At 45.1% G+C, this 23,132-nt stretch overlaps 1 protein-coding gene across 1 annotated transcript in view; it reads left to right on the top strand.

Moving 5' to 3' along the window:
* Positions 1 to 23,132, top strand: part of LOC119501138 (trinucleotide repeat-containing gene 6C protein-like) — a 61,516-nt gene that overhangs the window by 22,362 nt on the left and 16,022 nt on the right. The window contains 4 exon segments of the mRNA XM_037791275.1: positions 5,602 to 5,958; positions 15,607 to 18,059; positions 18,061 to 18,160; positions 21,721 to 21,918. Coding sequence (XP_037647203.1) covers positions 5,602 to 5,958; positions 15,607 to 18,059; positions 18,061 to 18,160; positions 21,721 to 21,918 — 3,108 coding nt within the window.

A 23,132-nucleotide genomic window follows, 5' to 3' on the forward strand; every position in this document is an offset into this window, starting at 1 on the left:
ACCACCACCACCACCACCAACCTCTAGGTCTTAAACAATCAGGCAAACACGCTATCATCTTTTCTCTCAGCAAATTAAGACCCCGTTTTAAAGTGGAAAATGGGATGTCTTCCTTCTGCGTGGATCGCACACAGCCCCGAGGCCACGGTTTGATGTGCATCTTTGATGAACTGGGAATTCTCTTGTGCACTTGCACAGCTGAGGACTGTGTTTGTGCAAATAGGCTGTCGGAGCAGAGCAAGTGGCTCAGATCTCTTTTTACTCTATTTCACTTTTTTTTCTTCTTCTGCAAAGCACTGCCTTGAGAGACTTAAAGCTTCAGTAGGCAACACGTTTCTGGCATCATTGGGCAAAAAAGTCCATAATAACCTTTCAGCATATTGTAATTCAAGTGTTCTGAGAGAAAACTAGACTTCTGCTTCTCCTCATGGCTCTGTTTTCAGGCTTTAAAAAATCTAGCCCTTGATGGAAGACTTTGACCAATCACAGGTCATTTCAGAGAGAGAGAGTTCCTATTGGCTGTGCTCTTCCTGGTGGGTGGTGCTTGGTATTTCCTCAACTTGATCTCAACATGGCTGCCGGGTCACAAACTTTCTCATTTTACAGCTAAACAGTACACTACAAGATGTTTCTTAGAACATTTGAGGAGAGAAATAGGCATTACAGTAACAGAATATTGATTCATATCTGATCAGCGCTGCCTAGTTTGACCGTTTGATCAGAGTTGGCGAGTGATTGACAGCTGCTCAGAGACGGCAAGGCTCCAGCTTGGCTCTGATTGGTTGTTTTCCTCCGGTCTGTGAAATCTTGCAGATGCCGTAAGGAGCACCGGAGGACACAGAGGCACATGGTTTCTCTCAGATTACCTGTCTCATGCACTACTGTCAGGATATAGTGACCGTTTTTCAAAACAACTTTTTTTTAAATCATATTTGCTCCATTTCCACCCACTGCTGCTTTAATAAGACACACCTTGCTGATGCTGATGATTCAATCTATGATTGTCTTCATGAACATTGTTACTAAATGTGCAGAACTCGTAGGGCCGCCGCTGCACAATTAATCGAATATTAATCGCGATCACAATTGCATCCAACAATTAAATGAACATGATCGACTGCGATATTGACGTTTAAAATGCATGTTCTGCTCATAGAAAACTGCTGCATATCAAATCAAGCGCTTCCTAAACTAACAGCTAGCCACCAGCCAATTATCGAGATGTTTTGGCTTCACTTTTGGGTATAGATATTATCTATACAACTAATGTGTTTATGATTAAATTAAGAGCATAAAACTGTTTATCTAGCGTCTTAATGTTGCTAATTCTGCTCTCAAAGTGCACCAGATTGAAGCATTTAACTTTAAAATGTAGCTAACAAAAGGGTAAGGTGAATATTCCTGTATTTTTTTCATATTGCAGAAAAAAATATATTGCAATGTCAGTTTTTTCCAACATCGTGCAGCCCTAATTTGTACATTTGCAGGAATGTAGCACAGCATGGAAGTGAAAGCAGAGCTCTGTTTATTTTAATGTGAAACAGGAATAAAAATGTTGTCCTTGAATAATCGTGATATCAATATTGGTCGAAATAATGGTGCAGCCCTGAGGACTTGTGTCGTTGTCCTGAGCAGAAGAACCCGGCGCAGCGTGGCGTACTATCAGCATAAAGTGTTCTAATTGTAAGCGGATTTAGAGCCGAGCTGGTTTCAGGCAGTGAGACTGGAGCTCAGAGGGGGCGGAGACTGTTCCACACACACACACACACACACACACACACACACACACACACCACTCTCTTCATCACTTTACCCTCCCTGCTCTACCTCCTTCCCTTCCTCCTGTACGTCAGCTCTCTGTTTCGCTCTCCCTCTCCCTCTCTCTCTCTCTCCCTCCTCGTCTCCTCCCTCTGATTGGCTGGCGGAGCAGCCAGCCAGCTTCCCCCCCACCCCTTCCCCCCAGCTTCCAGAACAATCTACGTCACACATCAGAGAGTCCCAACTGTATAACGATCGCCTTCATGACTGTTATTATGTATTGTGGCACAACCACACAGTCCTCTCTCTTTTTTAAAGAGGAAATCACCTCTTAAAAAAATCAGTAGGGAGAATTGGCCGGGAATAATAGACTAATAAGGGTAATAATAGTAGATCACGGTGAATGAAGTGAGAAAGAAAGGGGGAGCACGGGAAGGTGGGGAGGGATGAAGCAGAAGAACGGAGAGGAAATGGAGCAGATGTAGAGAAATCTGATGAGCGGCCAGCTCCAGAGCTCCCCCCCTCACTGATTCCTTAGCTGCAGGGAGAGGGAGACACGCAGACAGATGCGGGTGAAACTGGATCAGAGCATGCAGACGGTGGTGGTGGTGGTAGTCTATAGAGAGACTGCCGCACTCGGGGGCACAAAAATGACAGAGGAAACCCCCCCCCCACACATGCATGACAGACACAAACAGAAACACGAGGAAGAGAAGTAATTGGTTGTTATACGGGAGCGAACATGTCAGCGTGAACGTATATTCCACGACACCATCCTGTCCTCTCCCCTCGGTGTGGGCCTCCGCAATTACATAACTCTTTGTTTTTGTGTGTGTCGGCCCGGCCGCATGTGTGCCAGTTATTCGTTGCTTCGCTGCACACACTCGGGACGCCGGCCAATGGCGAAGCTCTGCTCTTTAGAACTCGTTTCGGCCACACAAAGATTTTCTTTTTCTTTCGGTTGCTGCTTTTTTTTCTCTCCTTCCTCCCCCTCTTGTATTTTATTACCAGCAAGAACTCAAATCAGTTGTTTGGCTGAGTGCACATTATGTCAGATCAGCTGATGTTTGTTCTCGTGCGCTGTGTGCGTAGGTTTTTTGTTTACATTCTAGTTTACCAGATTATTCTGTTATGTAATGAAATGTACTGAGGCGATAATCCCGTGTGCTTTGTGTCCCGTGATGCATCTCACCCAGCAGCGGCTCTGTGACACCCCCCCGCCCCCGAGCTGATCATCCTGTTTGACTAAGTGGTGACCTCTGACCTCGCACTTCCACATCCAGCTACGGTTTATTAACACTTAACAGCTTTGGCTTCTTTTTGTTAACGTTGTTATCAAAGGAAATAAAGTGACGTTTCTTGTTTACGGCGAGGAGCTCGTCTTTAAAGTAGCTATAATCAATATTTTATGATAACGATTGATCAAATGATTATGTGTAATGTGAGAGGCATGGCAGTGATAGTTGCCTGAAAGTTCAGCGAAGTTGAACCCCACGTGAATGCTCAGCGCGTTGTTCGTTGCAATATGCTCCGAAACGCCATGAGGCTTACAAACAAAATATTCTGTAGATAAGCAAGAAGTCAACGAGTGGTACCGGAAAGGAAAGTAGGCCGCCTGGCAACAGTAGTAAACATTAAACTCTGACGTACCACCAAAACATGTCATTTGTGTACTGTAATTATTACTGTCGCTTACCTCCAAGTCTAAATGACTTCCTGTCTCTCGGTGCTTCCCCTCGGGTCGCCACTCTCTCCATGAAACCTTTTTTTTTTAGCTTTTACAAAACGACCTCCCAGATTCTTTCACAGCCTGCAGCAGAAAGCCTCTTCTTTCTCCAGTGTGTTGCCTGTTTCTTTCCAAGTACTTAAGGTCATGTGACTGTCCCTGTGGTCATGTGACTGTCTCTGTGGTCTCTCAATGAACAGTTGCAGAGATGTCTCTACAGACCGTTCTTCCCTTGAAGACGTCCATGCTGAAATGAAAAGCGCAGTGCAGGCAGTCCGTGCGTAGTCAGAAAAATCCAGAGGTGCACGACAGAGCACCGCGACAACTTGCGGACCCTTCACGCACAACGCGAAAGTCGTGATGACGTAATTTTCTGGTGCGCATAAACCAGGATTAACTGCATTCATACCGTTGATTTCAGTCGCAGCTGTTTTCAGCGAAAAAAGGTGGTGAACATAGTGGAGCAGCTGAAAGAGCCAGATATTTCTCAGGAGATGGTAGACATAAAAACACAGAGCTAAAAGAGAACGAATACTGGACTTGCATCCGCCCCGTGGCCAGAAACATCCCTCCAAATGAACGGTAATGTTGCTCCGTAACTGCTGAATGTGTGAGTAAGCAGCTGTTTGCTAAGTTTGATATGTCAACGTTGTGATCACATCTTGGTTTCGCTGCCCCCAAGTGGCCAACAAAAATCAGTTATTGCAGGTTTAATAAAGATGAACACAGAAAAGTGTAGACTGTGTGTGTGTGTGTGTGTGTGTGTACATGAGAGAGAGAAAATTACACACTGTTGCTAAGGGTAACTAAAGCTAGTGGGACATGAGCTCTTGGCTTCAGCCGCCACACGAGCAGTTAATAACTATCAGCTTTGGTAGAGAGGTGATCATAAGCTGCCACAAAGCATGAATAGCTCACGTTGAAGGCTGAGCACTCTGTAGTTCTGTCCTGATGGAGACAATAGAAGCACAATAATGCAGCAGACAGATTTCAGTCCATTATCTGGTGCTTGACCTCTCCATCATGTCTAACCTGTGACTACGCACCACGGGGGGGCGGACTGTGAGAGTTGTGTGTGTGTGTGTGTGTGTGTGTGTGTGTGTGTGTGTGTGTGTGTGTGTGTTGGCCTCCCTAAAGGCTGAAGGTTTATTACAGAAACCTCCCTGACATTATTACAGTTCTTTGGTCCTCCAAAGATCAGCAGCCATGTGTTTAGACTGACCGCTGCACCAGCCAGCACCGAGCTTCAGCCAGCCTGGAGAGAACACAAATCTTTTAAAAGCATTTCTCCTCATTTGCCTTTCTGAATTTAGCGTCATGGTCCTCATCCAAAAGTGACCATGGCTTTGAAAAGAAGAAGAAGCATCAGCGGAGGGAAATGCTCAGCCACAGCAGCGTTCCAGAAAAAGACTTGAGCTAAACTGATACCTTTAGGGCAGCAACAAACAGTCATCTATTGTTTTTAGGTTGCAACATCGATTTTTTTATTAATAGTTTACATGCAATTTTTAGCAGACAGTTGCTCAGAGTGCACAAAAAGTAGATGTTGGATGTTACAGAGACTGCGATAAATGCAGATCCCACGGTTCTAATTGCATAAAATGTTATGCTACATGGTGACGTGTTCTTTATACTATGACAAAAATTGTAGGGCTGTCGATGGAGACTCGTAGGTACCCTTAGAACCCATTTTCAAGTCAAGGGACCGCTTTTTAAAATGGCCATGCCAGTTTTTACTTGCCAAAATTTAGCATAAGTTTGGAGAATTTTGTCGGCTGCTTCTTGACATGGTTGGTCCCAATTAGGGATGCACCGATACCACTTTTTTCAGACCGAGTACAAGTACTTACATTTGTGTACATAAAATCGCATGTTGCGTTGATGGGTTAAAGAAATGAGTGGCGTTAAAACGATTTATTTTTGGTTGTTCTTTTTTTGCTTTTAAAAATGTCAAATATGATGACAAATTAAATGAAACAATCAGTAAAGTATTTATTGCCTAATCATTGTTTTGGCACTAGCGTGCTCTCAACAACTCTGCTTTTCCTAATGCACCTTTACCTCCCTCATCCCTGCATTTCTGCTCTCTTGTTACCCCCCCCCCCCTACCTCCACAGTGCCAGACCCTGCCAAGCTCGACCCCGCCCCTCCTCTTCCCCCCGTCAACCCCAGTGCCGTCCCGTCTGTACCCCCAAGCAGTGGCAATGGCAAGCGCGCCCCCTCTGGAGGTCAGCCGCAGACAGCACAGCAGCCCCCGACTCCTCTGCTCCAGCAGCGCTACCCGCCGAGAGAGGTGCCCCCGCGCTTCCGCCAGCAGGAGCACAAGCAGCTGTTGAAGAGGGGCCAGCCTCTGCCCTCCGGGACGCTGCCTCTCATCACGACGGGACGTCCCGCCACTACTGAACCTGCAGCGGCAGTAGCCATACACTCCTCTCCCTCCTGCTCCTCTTCCTCCACAGCCAGCCTGCCTACAGGTCAGCCCAGACACTCTGTTGGCGAGTCACTATCTTCTTCTCCCTTTTATTTTGCAAAAGGTTTTAACCCCCCCCCCTGAGATCCACAATAGACCTGTTTCTGTCTTTTTTTTAGGGGGGTACAGGGGGTGTTTAGGGGGAGATAGCAGGTCAACAGTAGATGTCACATAGAAGTGGTGTACATCATCTGAAAGCTGGAAACTTGAAGATTAATATGAGATGCAGCTCAGCACCGTTCTGCTTTTCTTACAGTAATCCGAGCGTAGCCATCAAGATACAATGTAGGCTACTATAGATATAGCTGGTAACACGTAGATAGCTTTCCTCCAATTCTCTCTGCAAAACGGAAAAGCCATACTGTCCACGTCTTCCTCGCCACAGTATAACGTTGTGCCGCCGGATGGCATAGGTGATCCAGGCAGCACGTTTCTGCCTCGTTAGCATTGTGACCCGTACAGACCTCTGCTAGCAAACAAACTTTACCTGCCTCGGAGCTTTCAAACAAATCTTTATTGACAGCTGTCGACAGCCGGAACAGAACGGCCCGCAGCAGCCGACTGGACGTGTTTTTTTTCTCTATTTTACATGTACAGTGTGAGCACATAAATCGTGAGTTTTGGCTTTACATCGCAAACGATCTCCTCGTACAGTAGGAGCAGGAAGTACACAACAACATTTCTAAAACCGCACAGAGTACGCGCAGCTTTAGTCGACTAATCGACTACAGAGCGAAGGCACTTGCATCACAGGTGCTGCTGTTTATTTTCACTCTGCCTGGCTGGGAATTAGAAATGAGGATAGAGGAATACAGGGGTAGAGGATGGAGAGTAAACACAGCTGGCTATCTCTCTGTATGTGTGTGTGTTTTCCTTTCAGAGGCTCACAGTAGACCAGGTTCTTACGTATTTCCATGTGGTAAAAGTGCGCTCTTTGAAGATGATGATGTTGAAAATTCTTCAAAAGATTTGTACCATAAGTGTGTCTGAGCATCGTCCAACCCCTCTGATGCTGTTTGAATGCAGCTCTATCTCCATGGCGATGAGATGTTTACCCTGTCCTCCTTTCTTTCTCCTCCTCCTCCTCCTCCTCCTCCGCCTCCTCCCTCTCGTCATCATCTTCCCACTCTTCGCTGAGCGTTGCTGCTGACCAGCCCTATAGTATTTCCTGTTTTTTTTGGAGGAGGAGCCATATGGAGCAAGCGAGCTAGTTGGCTGGGCGCCTCAGTGGGCCCGACCTGGCACTGATAGAAAGACTGAGTGAGAAGGAAAGAAAGAAAGAAAGAAAGGAGGAGAGAGCGAGCATGGCAGAGGTCCAGTACTGTGGGCTGAAGTGACTCATGGCTTACGGTAAAAGCTGCAGCTTCTCTCCGCCCCTCTCTGGCAAGGCCTGCTCCGCTCTGCTTTTGCTCTCTGTGCGTCTTTGAACTGACGGATTACATTAGGACGGACAGACAGGAGGACCTTCCAGACTGAGAGACAGATAGGAGTCCAGTGGGAGGTTTTCATATATATATATATACAGCTCTAGAGAGACTGCATGCTGAACTGCTGCACAGAGAAGTTTTGCTCATGGCACTCTATCTCGCTTTACGGTCAGTTGAAAAACCTCACAGCGTAGTTTACAAGATATTATTTAACACATGCAGAAGGAGCGCCACAGGTAAACTCACCTCCATTACTGATATAACGATTGCGCCCCTCCCTCCCTGCTTTCATTTCTTGCAGATAACTAACAGTAGAAGCACACTAGCTGCATTCATTCCCTCCCCTCTCCCTCTTCTCCATCCGCTGACTCCACCTCGCCTAACCCCGGCTTTCATTACCCGGGCGGTCACATGTCGGCTCTCTTGACAAGTCGGGCTGATAAACGTAGTCTGTGTCCCCACATATATACAACGTGCATGTATGTAAACAACTAGAGATGCACCGATCCCACTTTTTAAATCCCGATACCGATCTGATACCAGTGTTTAATTAATAAGCTGTTTGCCTCACTGTGTGGAAGTCACTGTTCTTTTATGTGTACGGCAACATCAGACTCAACCTAAACATTGTTTTCTTAACTTTATAAAACAAAATGTAACAAATAAATACTTTTTTTATTTCAATTTTACAAATTGAATTTTTACTTTATTATTAAAATAATAAATCTTACACCAACAACTTGGTGAAAAAATCTTCAAAATCAGCAGAATTGTTATTTATTATTAAGATAATAAATCGTTCACCAACAACTTAGTTCAAAAATCTTCAAAATTAACAGAATTTGTATTTATTATTAAAATAATAAATCTTACACCAACAACTTGGTGAAAAATTTTCAAAATCAACAGAATTTTTATTTATTATTAAGATAATAAATCGTACACCAACAACTTGGTGAAAAATCAAAATTAACAGGAATTACAATTCATGTGTCAACCTTTTTAATGCATAAAAAATGGGTCAAAATTGAAACAGGAATTTTGCGTTACTATCGCGTAGACTTTGACAGTCCTAAAAAATTGCAATATATGGCCTTGCTTACAGTATCGCAATATATCGTAATATATAGAATCTAACCCCTGTATTATGATACGTCTCATATCACCAGATTCTTGCCAATACACAGCCCTAGTATTTAGTTAAATGACAGGAAAATCAATTTTGTATTCACTCATTATGTGCATTTATTAGTCTGTGTGTGGCAGTAATGCACTGCCGGCCTTCTCTGACTTGTTTAGTTTGACTGTTCTCTAATCAAATTAGCTTGTAGTCCTAAAATGTGTCAGCTATATGGCACTAATGATTTATAGCTACTCCCCTTTTGCATTAACACCCTCTAGTTAAAGCTCATAAAGCAGTGATCAGGGTTTTATGTACCAGTAGGCATTGTACTCGCTCAGCACAACAGAGGCCGACGCCAACAAATAAAGCGTCTTAATGTAAACAGGCCTCGTCAAGTGGAAGAACAGTGCAGCTAATGTGCTAATAGCTCGTCTTGTGGGGGAACAGAGAGAGTTTGTGCGTGCTAAACTTGATGTGCTCTCTAAGTCTGCTGATGATGCTGTAAAAGAGCCTTGGGAATCCCCTCAAAGAGGACTGGGACGTCTTGTGATGTGATTAAACATCAGCTCTCTGTTAACCACAAATGTTGAGCGCTCACTCTTTCTTTTTTCTATCTCGCCTCGCTCTCTCTCTCTCTCTCTCTCTCTCTCTCTCTCTCTCTCTCTCTCTCTGCTCGCTGTTCTCCGATGACGTTCACCTCCTCCACCTCCGCTGTACCGCCAACACCACAGCTCTCACACACACATACCCTCGCTGGCCCCGGGGCAGCCAGGATTAGTCAGGCTGCACATACTATATGTAAGTCTGTCAATCTCCCCCATTATTATAGCCTTCTCCCAGTGTTGCCGTTTTCTTGGCTAACAATCCATATCCCAGGGCCCTTTCATGTAGGAGGCGTGAGAGAGCGAGCTATTTTAAGACTGGCATGCTGGAGGAAGCCCTTGACCTGGTTTATCCTTTGGTGGTGGAGGAGGAATAGAAAGAGGATACTCGCAGGCAAACATGACGACCAGATGTCTCAGATGTGTACTTCTTTAAAAGACATGTTTTATCCCTCTGTTGGTCTTCTTTCCCTTTGAGATAATAACGTCAACAGCAGAACTGAAAGCATCCATAGGAAACAGGAATCCTTCGCATGTATTCGGTCCCTGTCATTAAGCCGCTGTTTGTTCCTGGGTTGAATACAATTCAGCTAACGGCCAACAAACTATACGTGCCACTTCAGCACATTCCCAACAGTCGCAGTAACAAAAGGCTGCCAAGTTGTTATGTGTGTTTGCTGCCTACAAGAAATCTCCTGGTCCTGGTTCTACAGTTGATGGCAGCTATTCTGCTCGCTCATATTGGCATCACGCTAGACCCTTAAATCTTAGCAATGCAAAAAATGTCAGTAAATGTTGGTCAGTGTTTCCCTTGACCTGAAAATGGGTTCTTTGGGTCCCCACGAGTCCCAGCACACTGATACACTGACAGCTGTTGTTGCCTGTTGGGCTGCAGTTTGCCATGTTAGGATTTGAGCATATTTTGTTATGCTAAATGCAGTACCTGTGAGGGTTTCTGGACAATATCTGTCATTGTTTTATGTTGTTAATTATAAATATATACATCATATTTTTTTCCAGTGCACCAAATCAAAAACAATTGGGATGTGACCATTAAACACAGAGATGGCACATTCCTGGGAGGTGCATGTTTGTGTGTGTGTGTGTGTGTGTGTGTGTGTGTGTGTGTGTGTGTGTCAGAGAGCTCGTTCATCTGGCTGGCAGCGTGCATCGTCAGCTCGGTACCATCCAGCCTCTCTCTGCCCCCTCGGGGGACTTCATTAAGCCGGGATCAGTCCAGCTGAGGCCCACACAGCCCTCCTACATTACTTCCTCCGTCTATCTCGCAACATCCATCTCTGTCTCTGTATTTTTTATTCCTCATGATCCCTCTTAACCTGACCCTTGTATAGAACGGCTAAGTCCCGCCCCTTCTGGTGGACCACCATGGGACCTTATTTCAGAAAAAAATCTGAACGGTAGTCAACGGAGAGAGATAAATATTTTTTTTTGATCCCGTTTGAATTGCGCCATGAAACACACATATGAATCTTGTCAATTTAAAACATAGTTTTGCAAGTCAAGAAAGTCTCAGTTTGTCGTAGTATCATTTAGTTTTGTGTAAAACCCCTCAGTGAACTACATCTCTCGTCTCGCACAATATACGTCACAAACACTAGCTAGCTAGCTAACATAGCTATGTCCCACGCACAGATGAAACGTTATCTGACCTGATGTGTTCTATCCAGCGACTCCTGGTCTTTTTATCAGCCGGGAAGAGAAAGAAGGATCAAACCCGTTGCTGTGTGTGACTTCATCCCAGTGGGAAACACACACACATCGTAGCTTCAGAGAGAGAGACGTCACTTATGCAATATTTGGGTGTGTTCATATCCCGGACGAGCCCCCCATTTGTTACAACCCGGCTCAAAGGTTGCAACAAAAATGGGAGACCAGACGAGTTTTAAAATAGTAAAAGGCATTTATTTGATAAACTAACAATAAATAACTAAATAAATGTGGAAAGTCAGTAATCAGTAATGTAGGCATGTGTGAGTGTGTGAAAATGTCTGCCGCAAACAAAACCAAAACAGGTGTGCCAGCCAAGGGAGAAAGACATCTGTCGGAAGGTAGAGAGCTTTTACCCCCACCACACCGAGCCCAGGTGTGGCTCATCAGCCTGACGACCCTCTCTCCTGCAAAACAAAGGAGAACCAGCAAAAAGACAACGGGACACCTAGTGGAGTGGAGTGGTCGTCACACGTCTTTCTAATTACGTATTTTCACAGTCTGATACTTCTACAAGTTTCATGACAAACTAAGACTTTTTTGACTTGCATGGAGGGAAGGTTTGCCTGCTGATCTGAGCATTCAGGATGTGGAGTGTGTGTTTTTCTGTTTTGCCAGTGTATGTGTGTGTGTGTGTGTGTGTGTGTGTGTGCATCCACACAGTAGATGCAGTGTCCACATACTAGTGTGTACGTTAACACACAAAAGGAGCGAGCGGCCATGCAGTAGCACGGCATGACCTCACCGCATGTTAGGGTCCTCGCAGTGGAGAGGCACAGGGGGCTGAACCTCGGCCATAAAGGGACTCTGTTCTCTACTAAACATTGACTTATTGTGTTGTTGCGTGGGCGCTGGGATCATTTGTAAACAATACCAGCCTTGATCCGGGGGACTGCTGCACTTTTTTTTTTTCTTTTCTTCTTTTGACGAGCTGCCAACCCCGGCTATCCTCCGCCCTCCTTCCATTAGGTCTATAATGCACGTCTTCCTCTGTTGTCTCTCTATGTGCAACTTCTTCCCCACCCTGAAGCTCCAGTGCCATGTTTGGGACCAGAGGTCTGTACTACCAAGCAGGATTTGTGGTTAGTGAGGTAACTTCAGGGTTAACCCTCCAGGGTTTTCAGTCCTATGACGGTGGTTCACTTCTTACTGGGGTAATGGTAACTTATGCTGAACAGCTGAATGCTCCGGAGCAGGTTATGTTCAAGATAAGAGATCAACTTGTGTAAAAGCACCTCCTACTGACCAATCAGAGCTCAGATGCTCAGATCGTAGGATAATATTACACAAATACGAAGAAGTTTAAGTCATAATCCAGACTAAAAGCAACACAGTTTAAACTGACACATGCAGGAAGGACAGCTGGCTGTATGCTGTGGGTGTTTACCACTTTGAATTATGTTTTTATATATTTTTCTTTACTTGCTCTCGAGTCCGTTTCACACCAGCGGAGACGGGGACGCAGCTGAAAGAAGGTTGAAATAGTCATACACGCCGCGATCTTGTCAAAGGTCATAATGAAGTACAATCTATTCATCCATTATACTCTGAAAGCTTTTTATTATATCACTGCAGCATCTAGACGAATATATCTGTATATATTCTGATTTTAGTCTGGATTACGTGTTTAACTTCTTAGTATTTGTCTAATGTAATAGTTTGTCAAATGTGCCGCTCTGCTGACAGTAGACTTGTCCATGTTTGTGATTGGTCACATTTACTGAGTTGATAACCAGCGTCGTCGGACCGCTTAGAGGGATCATGTTTGTTAGGGTTAGTTAAGCCAGATAAGGAGAAGATACCCTGGGTGTGTTGAACTCGCTTTGTAGTACAGGCCTCTGGTCCATTTGAGTTTGCTCATTTCATGTCCTCGCCCTGTGTGTGTCCAGAAATGCCTCCCCAGAGCACCAGCTTCCTGTCCAAAGCCTGGTGCTTGCTGCTTGTAATCACAGCGTTCCTGCATGGCATAAATCATAAATCTAAACAAAAACAGACATTTGTCACCATGCGTGATCTGATGATATGCCTGTTCATACATACAACACGTGCGTGTGTTAGAAAATTGTCATTCCAGCACCGGAGGGGGGTGCAGCGGGGCTTTTGTGAGGTTTCTCTTTGCCTGCCACTGCTATTCAAGCAGGCTTTCCATTGTGGGCGGCAGTGCTAATTGCAGATGGAGTGGTTTTGGCTAAATATTTAGTGACAGTTTTGAAAGGTTGAGGGCGGGGGGGAGGTTGGAAGAGTCCCCCCTTTTGTTTTGTTTTACCTCATGCCTCGTGAGTGCATAATGAAAGTCTCCAGGTTTTATCGTTCAGCTGTTAACCAAGCCCCCCCACCACCACCAAATACTGCCTCCCCTCCCCCAACCAGCCTTCTTTCGGTGCTTTTCCAGAGAGGGAGAATATCCTCCGTCAGGATAGGAATAGAGCACGATATAAATAAAGCCAGAGGGAGGCAATAGATAGAAGAGGAGAGACCCAGCCAAAGCAGTGTTGGTGGGAGGGACAGAGCATGAGGGGTGAGGAAGGAAGGGAGGAGGGAGGGAGGGGGGGAGGAGGAGGGTTGTCTCATGCCGCGCAAGAGCTGTGCAACTTCTTGGCAGCATTTCAAAAATGAGCCTCAGCTTGGCGAGCCGAGCAGACATATTGAAACAAGGATGGTCGCTGCGTCGCTTAAAACCTAGCTCTGTACAGGATGGTTGGGAGGCACCTCTCCACAGGTATTTCACTCCTGGGTTTCACATCTCCCCTCCTCTCCTCTTCAGCCTCTCTTCTCTGCCTCTGCTGTGTTGTTTTGGTGGCTTGTATTTGCTCCCTGTGTGGATCAGCACTTTTCAAACATTAAAGCTGCAGCGATTATGCATGCACTGTTATGTTCTTAATGCTTTGCGTTTATGATTGCGAGTGCGTGCTGTTGAAGCGGAGATGGTGGAGAGATACAGGCGGTAGCTCAGAGCCTTTTTGGCTGTAGTTCAGGACTGAGAAAATGGCGGTCCTGCACTTCTCAGTGGAGTGACGCTACAGAACGACAGCGCTGTGTGTGTGTCAGAAACACAGTGCCCTCTTTTTCCCCCCTTCTGCTCTCTCACTGCCTCCTCTCTCTCCTTTAGCTGCAAGCATCAAAGTAAGCTGGAAAACAGGAGGAGGTGCACAAATGCTGTCACTTCCCTCATGTTGTTGTTGTTGTTATTGTTGTTGTTGAGTCTTTGCATACAAACTAAGCAGCATGCATGTGACGGCACATGTAAACAACAAGCCGCCGCAGCACAAGGGACAGCAGTAAATGATTTGGCTGCAGGTTGATAAGTACAGCAATTCTGATCTGCAACTGGGCTCAGTTTGTACCGACATGATCTATATACACACTGGAACTCCAGGGAGCTCGCTCAACTCACTCCATGGAGATCTAAGAGAAATAAAGCCAAAGCATAATACTTTGGGTTGTCAGAGCAGTTGTACAGGCAGATGGAGGCAGATGGAGGCTGACGTGTCGGCGAGGAGACAGGCTGCCTACGGCTGGTGCCGAGTATTTGTGCTTCGTGTCAAGTCGAGGTCATAACAGGAGGTCAGAAGTTAAGGATGGCTCGGCTGCTATTGATAACATCCTCTAATGTGGTTCCCAAATATGAGAGTTCTTCTTGGGGTGACCTGTTAGGAATATACAGCGCCTAGCTTTTAGGGATTTTTAATCATATGTGACAAACACATGCATTAATTAACCCTCTGAAACCCACAATAGACCCGTTTTAGTCTTTTTTAAAGGACCCCTTTGAAAATGGTCATGCCAGTTTTTCCTCGCTAAAACTTATTTAGCCTCCTTCCCGACATGGAAGCATGGTTGGTACCCATGGTTTCTTTAGGTTTTGTAGTTTCATATGATGACCGTGTCTTCACTCTAGCTCTAAAACTGAACCTACCAGAGCCTCTGAAAGACAGTAAAGTCAGTCAGGATCGCGCTGGTCTGAAGATTTCGCATGTCATACTATTTTCCATTTGGTTCATTTTAACTCGACATAGAACCTCTAAATTTGGTAACTTTTATTATCATCATTAGTGGTGCATGCAACCACAGTGAAATCTGTTTTTTGTTGTTATGTTTTGATTTGGTAAAGTATTTTTATAAACCCTAAACAAGCAGTGTTACCACAAGCCCATTAACATGTTGGACAATATCTACAATGACAATAAAATAGCTTCACGGATGTTTGAATTCCCACTACACTGATGAACCAAAAATATTTAAAACCATCTTTTTCAGTTTCAGTAATATTTGGTTTTGAGAACTGCCAATAAAGCATCAAGAATACTACTAAAAAAACCAAGACAATCAAGCATGTGAGACACGACTTTGTAGCTCAATCCATGACTTCTTTATTAGGCAGCTATTTTTGAAGTACAACACTGTCATACTGAGGAGCATTACTCCCGACTTGAGTCATAGTATATTTGAAAACAAATGTATGAAAACTGTGTGATAGTGTTTCAATAGAGTGCATACAGTAGATGTTGTATTTATTATCTAATTAAAGCTCCCTCTGCGATCATATTAGTCACTCTCTTTGTGTTTTGCATATTCAGTGTGGGTGGTATTTATTTTCATTAATAAAGCATCTTGTGAAGTCTATGTAAGCATAAGTAGACACCTTATATGTTGCCATGGTATTTCAACCTTACTAAGCATGTGTGGGTGTGATGACGTACTGTACATAACTTATATTTCTCTTCTTTCATCCTCTTGCTCATGTCTGCTCTTTTTTCTTTCCTCCCGTCCAGAACTGCCCCCACAGAGTGGCCCGGGAGCCCAGTATGATAATCCCCTCTGGGGACACCTGCCAGCCAACAGGAGTGCCACAAGTGCTGCATCTTCCACCAATCTCAGTGGCTGGGATCAACTGATCATTGACCAGAAGGACACTGAGGCTTGGCCATCTATTACCCTCAGCCAGAGCCAGGCCCCTCCAGGAGGATGCCCTTTGGACACTGACCCTGGTCGCCTGACCAGCAGCAGCAGCAGCAGCAGCAGCAGCAGTAGTACTAGTAGTAGTTGTAGTACAGTGAATATGGCCACGGGGGCCAATAGCCAGACAGGCCACTTCTCTGCCAACCACCTTAGCAGCAAGGCCAACAGTGGGCCCATCCCTGCCAATCATACTGGAACCAGCATGCTTTCTAGCCAGGTTGCAGCCAATCGCAGCTGGGGCTCTGGGCCTGGACCCTCCCATTGCCCCCCTCAGTCCTCAGTGGGGAGTGAAGGGAAGAACGACAGCCCTGTGGGGGGAGTCGGCAGCAGGGGCTGGGGGTCTTCTTCATCATCCTCCACCACCAACTATAACTTGAACCTAAACCCTAATGCCAACCCGTCTGCCTGGCCCATGTTAGGGCACGATGGGGGTGGCACAGGGGGAGGCAGCTCAGGGGGAGCCAACACCATTTCACCTCCTCAACCTACACCCAACCTCTGTAATCCGCCTGGCCCCCCACCAGCCCAGACCAGCACCTGTACCGGAGCCAACACTAACAGCAACTCGACGGGGATCGGCAGCGCCTGGGGTAGCATGATGGCCTCTGACGCGTCAGAGCCACACCCCTCCCCGTCCACGAATGTGTCTTTCAGTTCAGAACCTCAGAACCTTAAAACTGATGGACCAAATCACGCTAATAGGCAGGAACCCCCCAGCCCCATCCGCAACTTGCCTAATTGGGGTGGTGCACCTGTAGGCTTGGGTTCCATGGGCCAGACGACCCCAGGGGGCTCACAGGTCAATGGAGAAGATGGTAGCTCAGTATGGGGTAACAGTGGCGACTCAAAGGCACCTTCATCTAAAGAGGCACCTGGCTGGGACTCTGGCTGGGGCCGTGGAGGGGGTGGAGCAGGAAACTCTGGAGGCTGGGGTGAACAGTCCGGTGGAAACTGGGGGAAGCAACGCACTGAGGAGGCCCAGAAAGGCTGGGATACCCCCAGCTCTCCTCCCCAGGAGCCACAGGCTAGTCCTTGGGGCAGAGCTGTGAGCACAACGGCTGCAAGTGAAGGCAGCAGTGACAGCATGGAAGGACATCCCCAGCAAAGAGACCCCTCATCCAGAGATAATCCAGCTCCTCTGGTGCCTGCCCAGGATATGGACCCCAGGGTGTTGTGTAACACGGGCTGGGGACAGACCCCTGTTCGCCAGCACACCACCTGGGACATGGACAAAGCTAAACGCAAGAGTGAGGCAGCCGCCGCTGAATCATGGGGCTCCGGCCCAACCACTCCAAGCGATGCCCAGGGGCCCTCCAACACTAACATGGGCCCCTCTCAGAGGACTGATCCTGGGAGCAAAAATGATGTGCCTGGTTCTCAGGGAGCTTCAGGTTGGGGTGGAAGCATAGCTGCTAACAACCAGCCTAGCTCTGGTTGGGGAGAGCCAACCAACAAGTCCCCAGGTGGCCCTGGTGGCTGGGGGAATGCTCCACCAGGAGCCCCCCCCCCTAGTATACCCAAGAATGGGGGTCAATCCTGGGGAGAGGAGAAGTCATCTGGTTGGGATGATTCTCGCAAACAGGCAACATCCCAGAGCTGGGGAGAGCAACCCAAAGCATCTCACAGCTGGAGCAATAGTGGAGGGAGCAATAATGCCGGGGACTGGAGAGAACCAGAGGAGAGCAAAAAGAGTCCCACAAACCCGGGGTGGGAGGGAGAAGCAGGAGGCTGGAAGGAAAACCAACGAGGCTGGGGAATGTCTTCTTCAAGACCGGGGATGCCTGCATCTGGAGGAAATGGGGGCTGGGGAGAGCGAGAGCAGCGAGAGCAGCGAGAGCAGCAAGTTTGCCAGCGTCCCAGTGGCCCTCCCCAAGGTTGGGGGGGCAAGCCTCAGGCTGGGCCCAGTGGTAGCAGTGAGGGAGGGAATATGGGCTCTTGGGCCGGCTCAGGCACAGTGAAGCAGGGTGGAAACTGGGCCGGCGGTAAGAAGGAGTCCTCGGCCGAGGCTACAGGCTGGGAAGAGCCCTCCCCGCCTTCAATCCGACGTAAGATGGAGATAGACGATGGCACCTCAGCTTGGGGTGACCCTGGTACCTACAGCAAGGCAGTCAACCTGTGGGACAGGAACAATCCAGGAAAGTCCCAGGCTAAAGTTACCACTGGAGGCAATAACCCCCCAGGCCCCAACAACAACAACAACAACCATCCCCATTCTCACAATCACCCCTATCACGGGCCGCCTGCACCTTTACAGAACCACACCCAAAAACTCCCAAAACCCAGGCCCCACCAGCGGGCCCATGGATCCTGTTGTCCAACACCAGTCTGGGCCATCTCACAACAGGGCCCCCCTGATAAGGGATCAAGGTAAGACATCATCATATTCTGATTTTGCAATAGTGCCACATAGCCCACACTTACCCTGATGAGCTGTCGGTCAGATTCAATCGCTCATAGTACGGGTGTAACGATTCATCTACTACATCCATTTATATTCCTACGATCCAACTACATCGAGAGGTACTCGGCATGTTGTCCTTCACGGGGGAAGTATATCGATCTAAAATCGATTTGCAAGGAAAATAATCGGTTGTATCGATATTAAAAATTTGCACCTTGTATTTAAGCACGACAAACTTTATATGCAGGGTCTGAAATTAGCATCCGCCAAATGCGGGTAAATTGTTCCCTGTTGTCTGATTCCTTGGCATCTCACCCCTCCGTGACTATCGATTCCTCCTATTGATGCTTTCTGACAGTTACGCATGCACAATGACGCATACGCACGCCGTGTCATGTTTCAGTTTGTTTGGGACCGGAGACACGGCAGTGAGAAGAAAAAAAAAAAGCACTCAAAAGCATGGCGCTACAACTACTAAACCTGAGGGGACGCACAATGTTTTTTCCCTGATAATGCTGTTGTAATCCACAGTGTTAGTAACGTTACCTGTTAGCAGCCAGTGGGCAGCACAGTCCTGCTTGGTTAAATAACGGAGCTACTAACGTTAACAGAGGTGCCATTGAGTTATTATTATGAGGCGTTCACGCTCTGCTCAGTAAAAGAGACTATTGGGCGAAGGTAAATTACAACGTTATCATGATGTGTTCACATGTAACCTCGTAAAAATTACGTCTTTGGCGAGAAACTTGAATAAATCCAGTTGTTTTCACAGCATTATAAAATAGATAATAGAGAGATAATTATGACCTGATTAACTTCATAACACTAGCTCTAAGCACCATTTTTTTAATCAAAGCAAATGTTTAAATAATCATAATCATTTGAATTGTGTGTTTTTACAGTACTGTGTACAGTACCTTCCCACCTTTGCAAAACAGGACTCTCCCAGAAGCTACGGTGTAATACGAACACTGGAATTTACCATGAATATGCTGTTTTTATGTAAAATATATCGAACATTGAATGACAGCGCATGTGGAAACATTTTGGCTTTTTGCAAAAAGGGAGATGTCGTTGATAAATCTCTCGCTGTTTGCAGAATATGCAAAGGCCAGCAACTTGACTGATCTTTCCACGCGGATTGCTAAAACCGAACGCCCAGGTAACTCTAGCACTATTTGCCATTAATCGTTGTGTTTACTTGTTTATATCCATAATTAATTTATCCCTGATTCCCTTACAAGAAGAACTTTGAGGCATCCTGACCTGCACTGTCCAGTATCAGCTGTTTATTTCACAGTCACACTGAATGGATTTTTATTGAATCGTATCGTATCGCTCTAGATGAGCCAAATATCGCCCTTGAATCGTATCAGAACCATGGAAAGTGATACGTATTGTTTTTACAACAATATGTTACACCCCTGGCTCATAGTATAAAGATAAATTAGAATGTCAGCATTTAGATTTTAAAGGTGATTTGATTTCTTTTCTTTTCCACTGTTCAAAGTAAAGGTGTCAAACATGAAAGCCAGTTGTGTAGTTAGCACGGAGCACTGCTAAGACTCCAATCTCTTGATCCACTTAAAGGTAAAATCTTGACCTAGTTTGCCCTCTCTGTGGATTTACATCTAATCGACTATCCAAATGATTTAAGCAGCGCCAGCCCCGTCCCTCCATGAGGCTCCTCACATTTCACAACAACGGACATCGTTGTCTGTGTGGGTAACCCTGGCAACCTCTCATGGGTACCCAAAGGAAGCACAAGAATGCTGTTTACAAAATGCCTCGTGAAAATAGCGATTCACCACAAACAGTTTGAGAAGGGGTCGGAAGCGTGTGATTATATGGGAGCGACCATCTGTCAGTGGATGAAGAGAGGAGGTGGAGCGAGCCCCGAGGAGGCTGAGACGAGGCTGACGTCCCCTGCTGTCCCTCAATTGACCCTGCAGTGCCAACTTTATTGGATTCATTTGCTCCCCAATAAAAACCTGATAGTGGTCCCTTTTGCTGTTGAGCATAAAAACAAAGAGAGTCAACTCCTCAATACTATTCATAACATAATAAGAATTAAATATTATTAAGTTTGTTCGTCCCCTGTGTTCCCGGTTTAGGATAGTACAGTCCCCCAGCCGGTCATACTAGAAGGTTGAATGTTAATTATAATTTTGGAGCAGCCTTTCGGGCTTGACCTCTCCCTGGAGAGAGAGCTAAGCTGAGCCTGGCACTGCCACAGGCCCGGAGACAGCGCTGTGTCTCTCACGCCAAGAGGAGCCAGGCTGCGCCAAATCTTAAATGGGGATCTTCTCCCTCTGTCAACCGTCCTGCAAAGCCAAGTCCAGGTTTATGCCTTCGTGCACAAGTGGACACTTCACAATCCAAAAACAAAAGATCCAGTTAGATTTAACTTAAAGGTCCCATATCGTGCTCATTTCCAGGTTCATACTTGTATTTTGTGTTTCTACTAGAACATGTTTACATACTGTAATGTAAAAAAAAACTTTATTTTCCTCGTACTGTCTGCCTGAATATACCTGTATTTACCGTTTGTCTGAAATGCTCCGTTTTAGTACATTTCAACGGAATTGCAACGGAATTGCATTGCTAGGCAACAGTTTGGGTCCGTGTTTACTTCCTGTCAGCTGATGTTATTTACATACACTGCAACAGGAAATAAACTGGGACACATTTAGAATGTTTATGTTTAAAACCGTGTAATGGTCTAAATATTGTATATTTGTGACGTCACAAAAGGACAGAAATCCTAACGGCTTGTTTCAAACACACAATTTCTGAATACAGGCTGTGTGTATTTCTCTGTATATTGAGCGTTTTGATAGTTTAACAGGATTTATATAGCACTTAAACCTGCTTTATAATATAAAAGACATGAAAAACTCACTTTTTACAATATGGGACCTTTAAGGCGCAGTTTATATCCACAAAGGCCTATCAGTTATATGCATTGCAATTTAAGCTATACATTTATTAAAATTATTAAAATGCAACTTAATGAAGATGATTTAATCTTTTAAACTCAGCATTTTGCATTCAAGACAGTACGAGCATCACAAACTCTCATGTTGTGCAGAAAATTATACCAAAACAAGCCGGCACAAACTTGACACATCGCTTCATACTTTGCCATTTACTTTTTTTTTTTTGACAAACGCCTGGCCAGTAAATTCAACAAAACCAGTAACAAAACACCACGAGGTCGGACTGTGAAACGGCATGTAAAAATGCAGCTAATTTGTTTTGACAGCTGTATTTCTCAGTGCTTCTGATATTTCTGGAAAATGCAGACGGTGACTATTTAAAAACATCGCCAGTAACATTTGTTTCTCTTAATGTAATATCTTTAGTTTGTAATAGAATCATTTTAGGTTTTCATAATATCTCGTTCTGCCTTCTTATAAGAAAAATCTATCCAAATTGTATCCAAAGCATGTTTTAGTTAGATGTTGGTATTTGTGCTGTGAAGTATTTTTGTTGACATGCCCTTGTCCTCGTGTGTGTCCTCCAGGTTGGGGAGAGATATCAGGCTCCCACACTAAATCAGAGAGCTCTTGGGGGGAATCCGCACCCGCTCCGGTCAGCGTCGACAACGGGACGTCTGCCTGGGGCAAAACTACCGGGAACCACGGAGGCTGGGGAGACCGGGGAGACCCGGACAGCTACGGCAGGGGCAACCCGACGATGACATCTGCATCTTGCAAACCTGGTAAATAACCCTTAACCTTGTATGTCTTTGAGGAATAATGATACCACGTGTTCAATAATTCTCCTCTGATGAATCAAGTCAATCAAGGACATCAATATGATAACAAGGGAAGCAACAGCACTGGAAATGTTACCCTCAAATCCACACTGACCCCTAGTGGCTGGCTCAGATTACTTCTATGTAGTAATGTGCAATGTTTTCAGTTTATGCAACCAGTTCTTAGTTATTTTCCCAGGCTTCCTTCTGAAAAGCGTTGTCTGAACCTTAAGGAAAAATAAATTGGTGAATGTTTCTAAGACAAATAGCATTGTATTTGGTTCAAACCAAACTCTAAATAGAAATCCAGAGTTGAATCTTCACATAAATGATCTATTGACTGAAGTCCAGTAGACCAAACTCCTTGGAATTATCTTGGATAGTAAATTATCATGGACAAAACACATAAATAATATAGTTGCTAAGATGGTAAATGGTATTTCTGTTATTAGAAGATGTGCACAATTCTTGACACTAAACTCAACGAGACCGGTGATTCAAGCTTTAATATTGTCCAATCTTGACTGCTGCCCAGGAATATGGTCGAATGGAGAAGATAAAGACATTACAAATGGTACAAAACAGAACAGTGCGCATAGCGCTCCGTTGCTAATGGGGATTTATTTATTTTTTTTTATTATTTTTATTCCTTTTTTCCAAACATAACAAAACATAACACCGGTGCCATAATACAAAAAATAATATCTTACATTTAACATTTAATATTTACATACATATATACACACATACACATTGCTTCTCACTCCCACACAGAGACAGGTCCAGCCTTCTTCCCACCCCGGGAGGTAAAGTTACAGAAAAAATAACATAAAAATAATTTGAAAAATAATTTGATTAGTTAGTTAAAATTTAAAGTAATAAAGTACTACAATGATATAATCCATGGTAGTAAAAGAGAAACCTTAAATTCATTAATTAATTAATTAATTAATTAATTAATTAAATGTAGAAAAAAAAAAAAAAATGGCACAATTATTATTTTCTATTATAGCATAGGTTATTTTTTCCAAGGAAGCACATAAATTTACCTCATTAATCCACTGAGTAATATTAGGGGGATCCTCATTATTGCCAGGTTAACAAAACCCATGATGGCGATCTTAATAAACTAAACTAAATATATATTATAACAACTGAAAGCTTACTAGCAAGAGGAC

The sequence above is a fragment of the Sebastes umbrosus genome, chromosome 14, assembly GCF_015220745.1.
Source record: "Sebastes umbrosus isolate fSebUmb1 chromosome 14, fSebUmb1.pri, whole genome shotgun sequence".
Lineage (NCBI taxonomy): Eukaryota > Metazoa > Chordata > Actinopteri > Perciformes > Sebastidae > Sebastes > Sebastes umbrosus.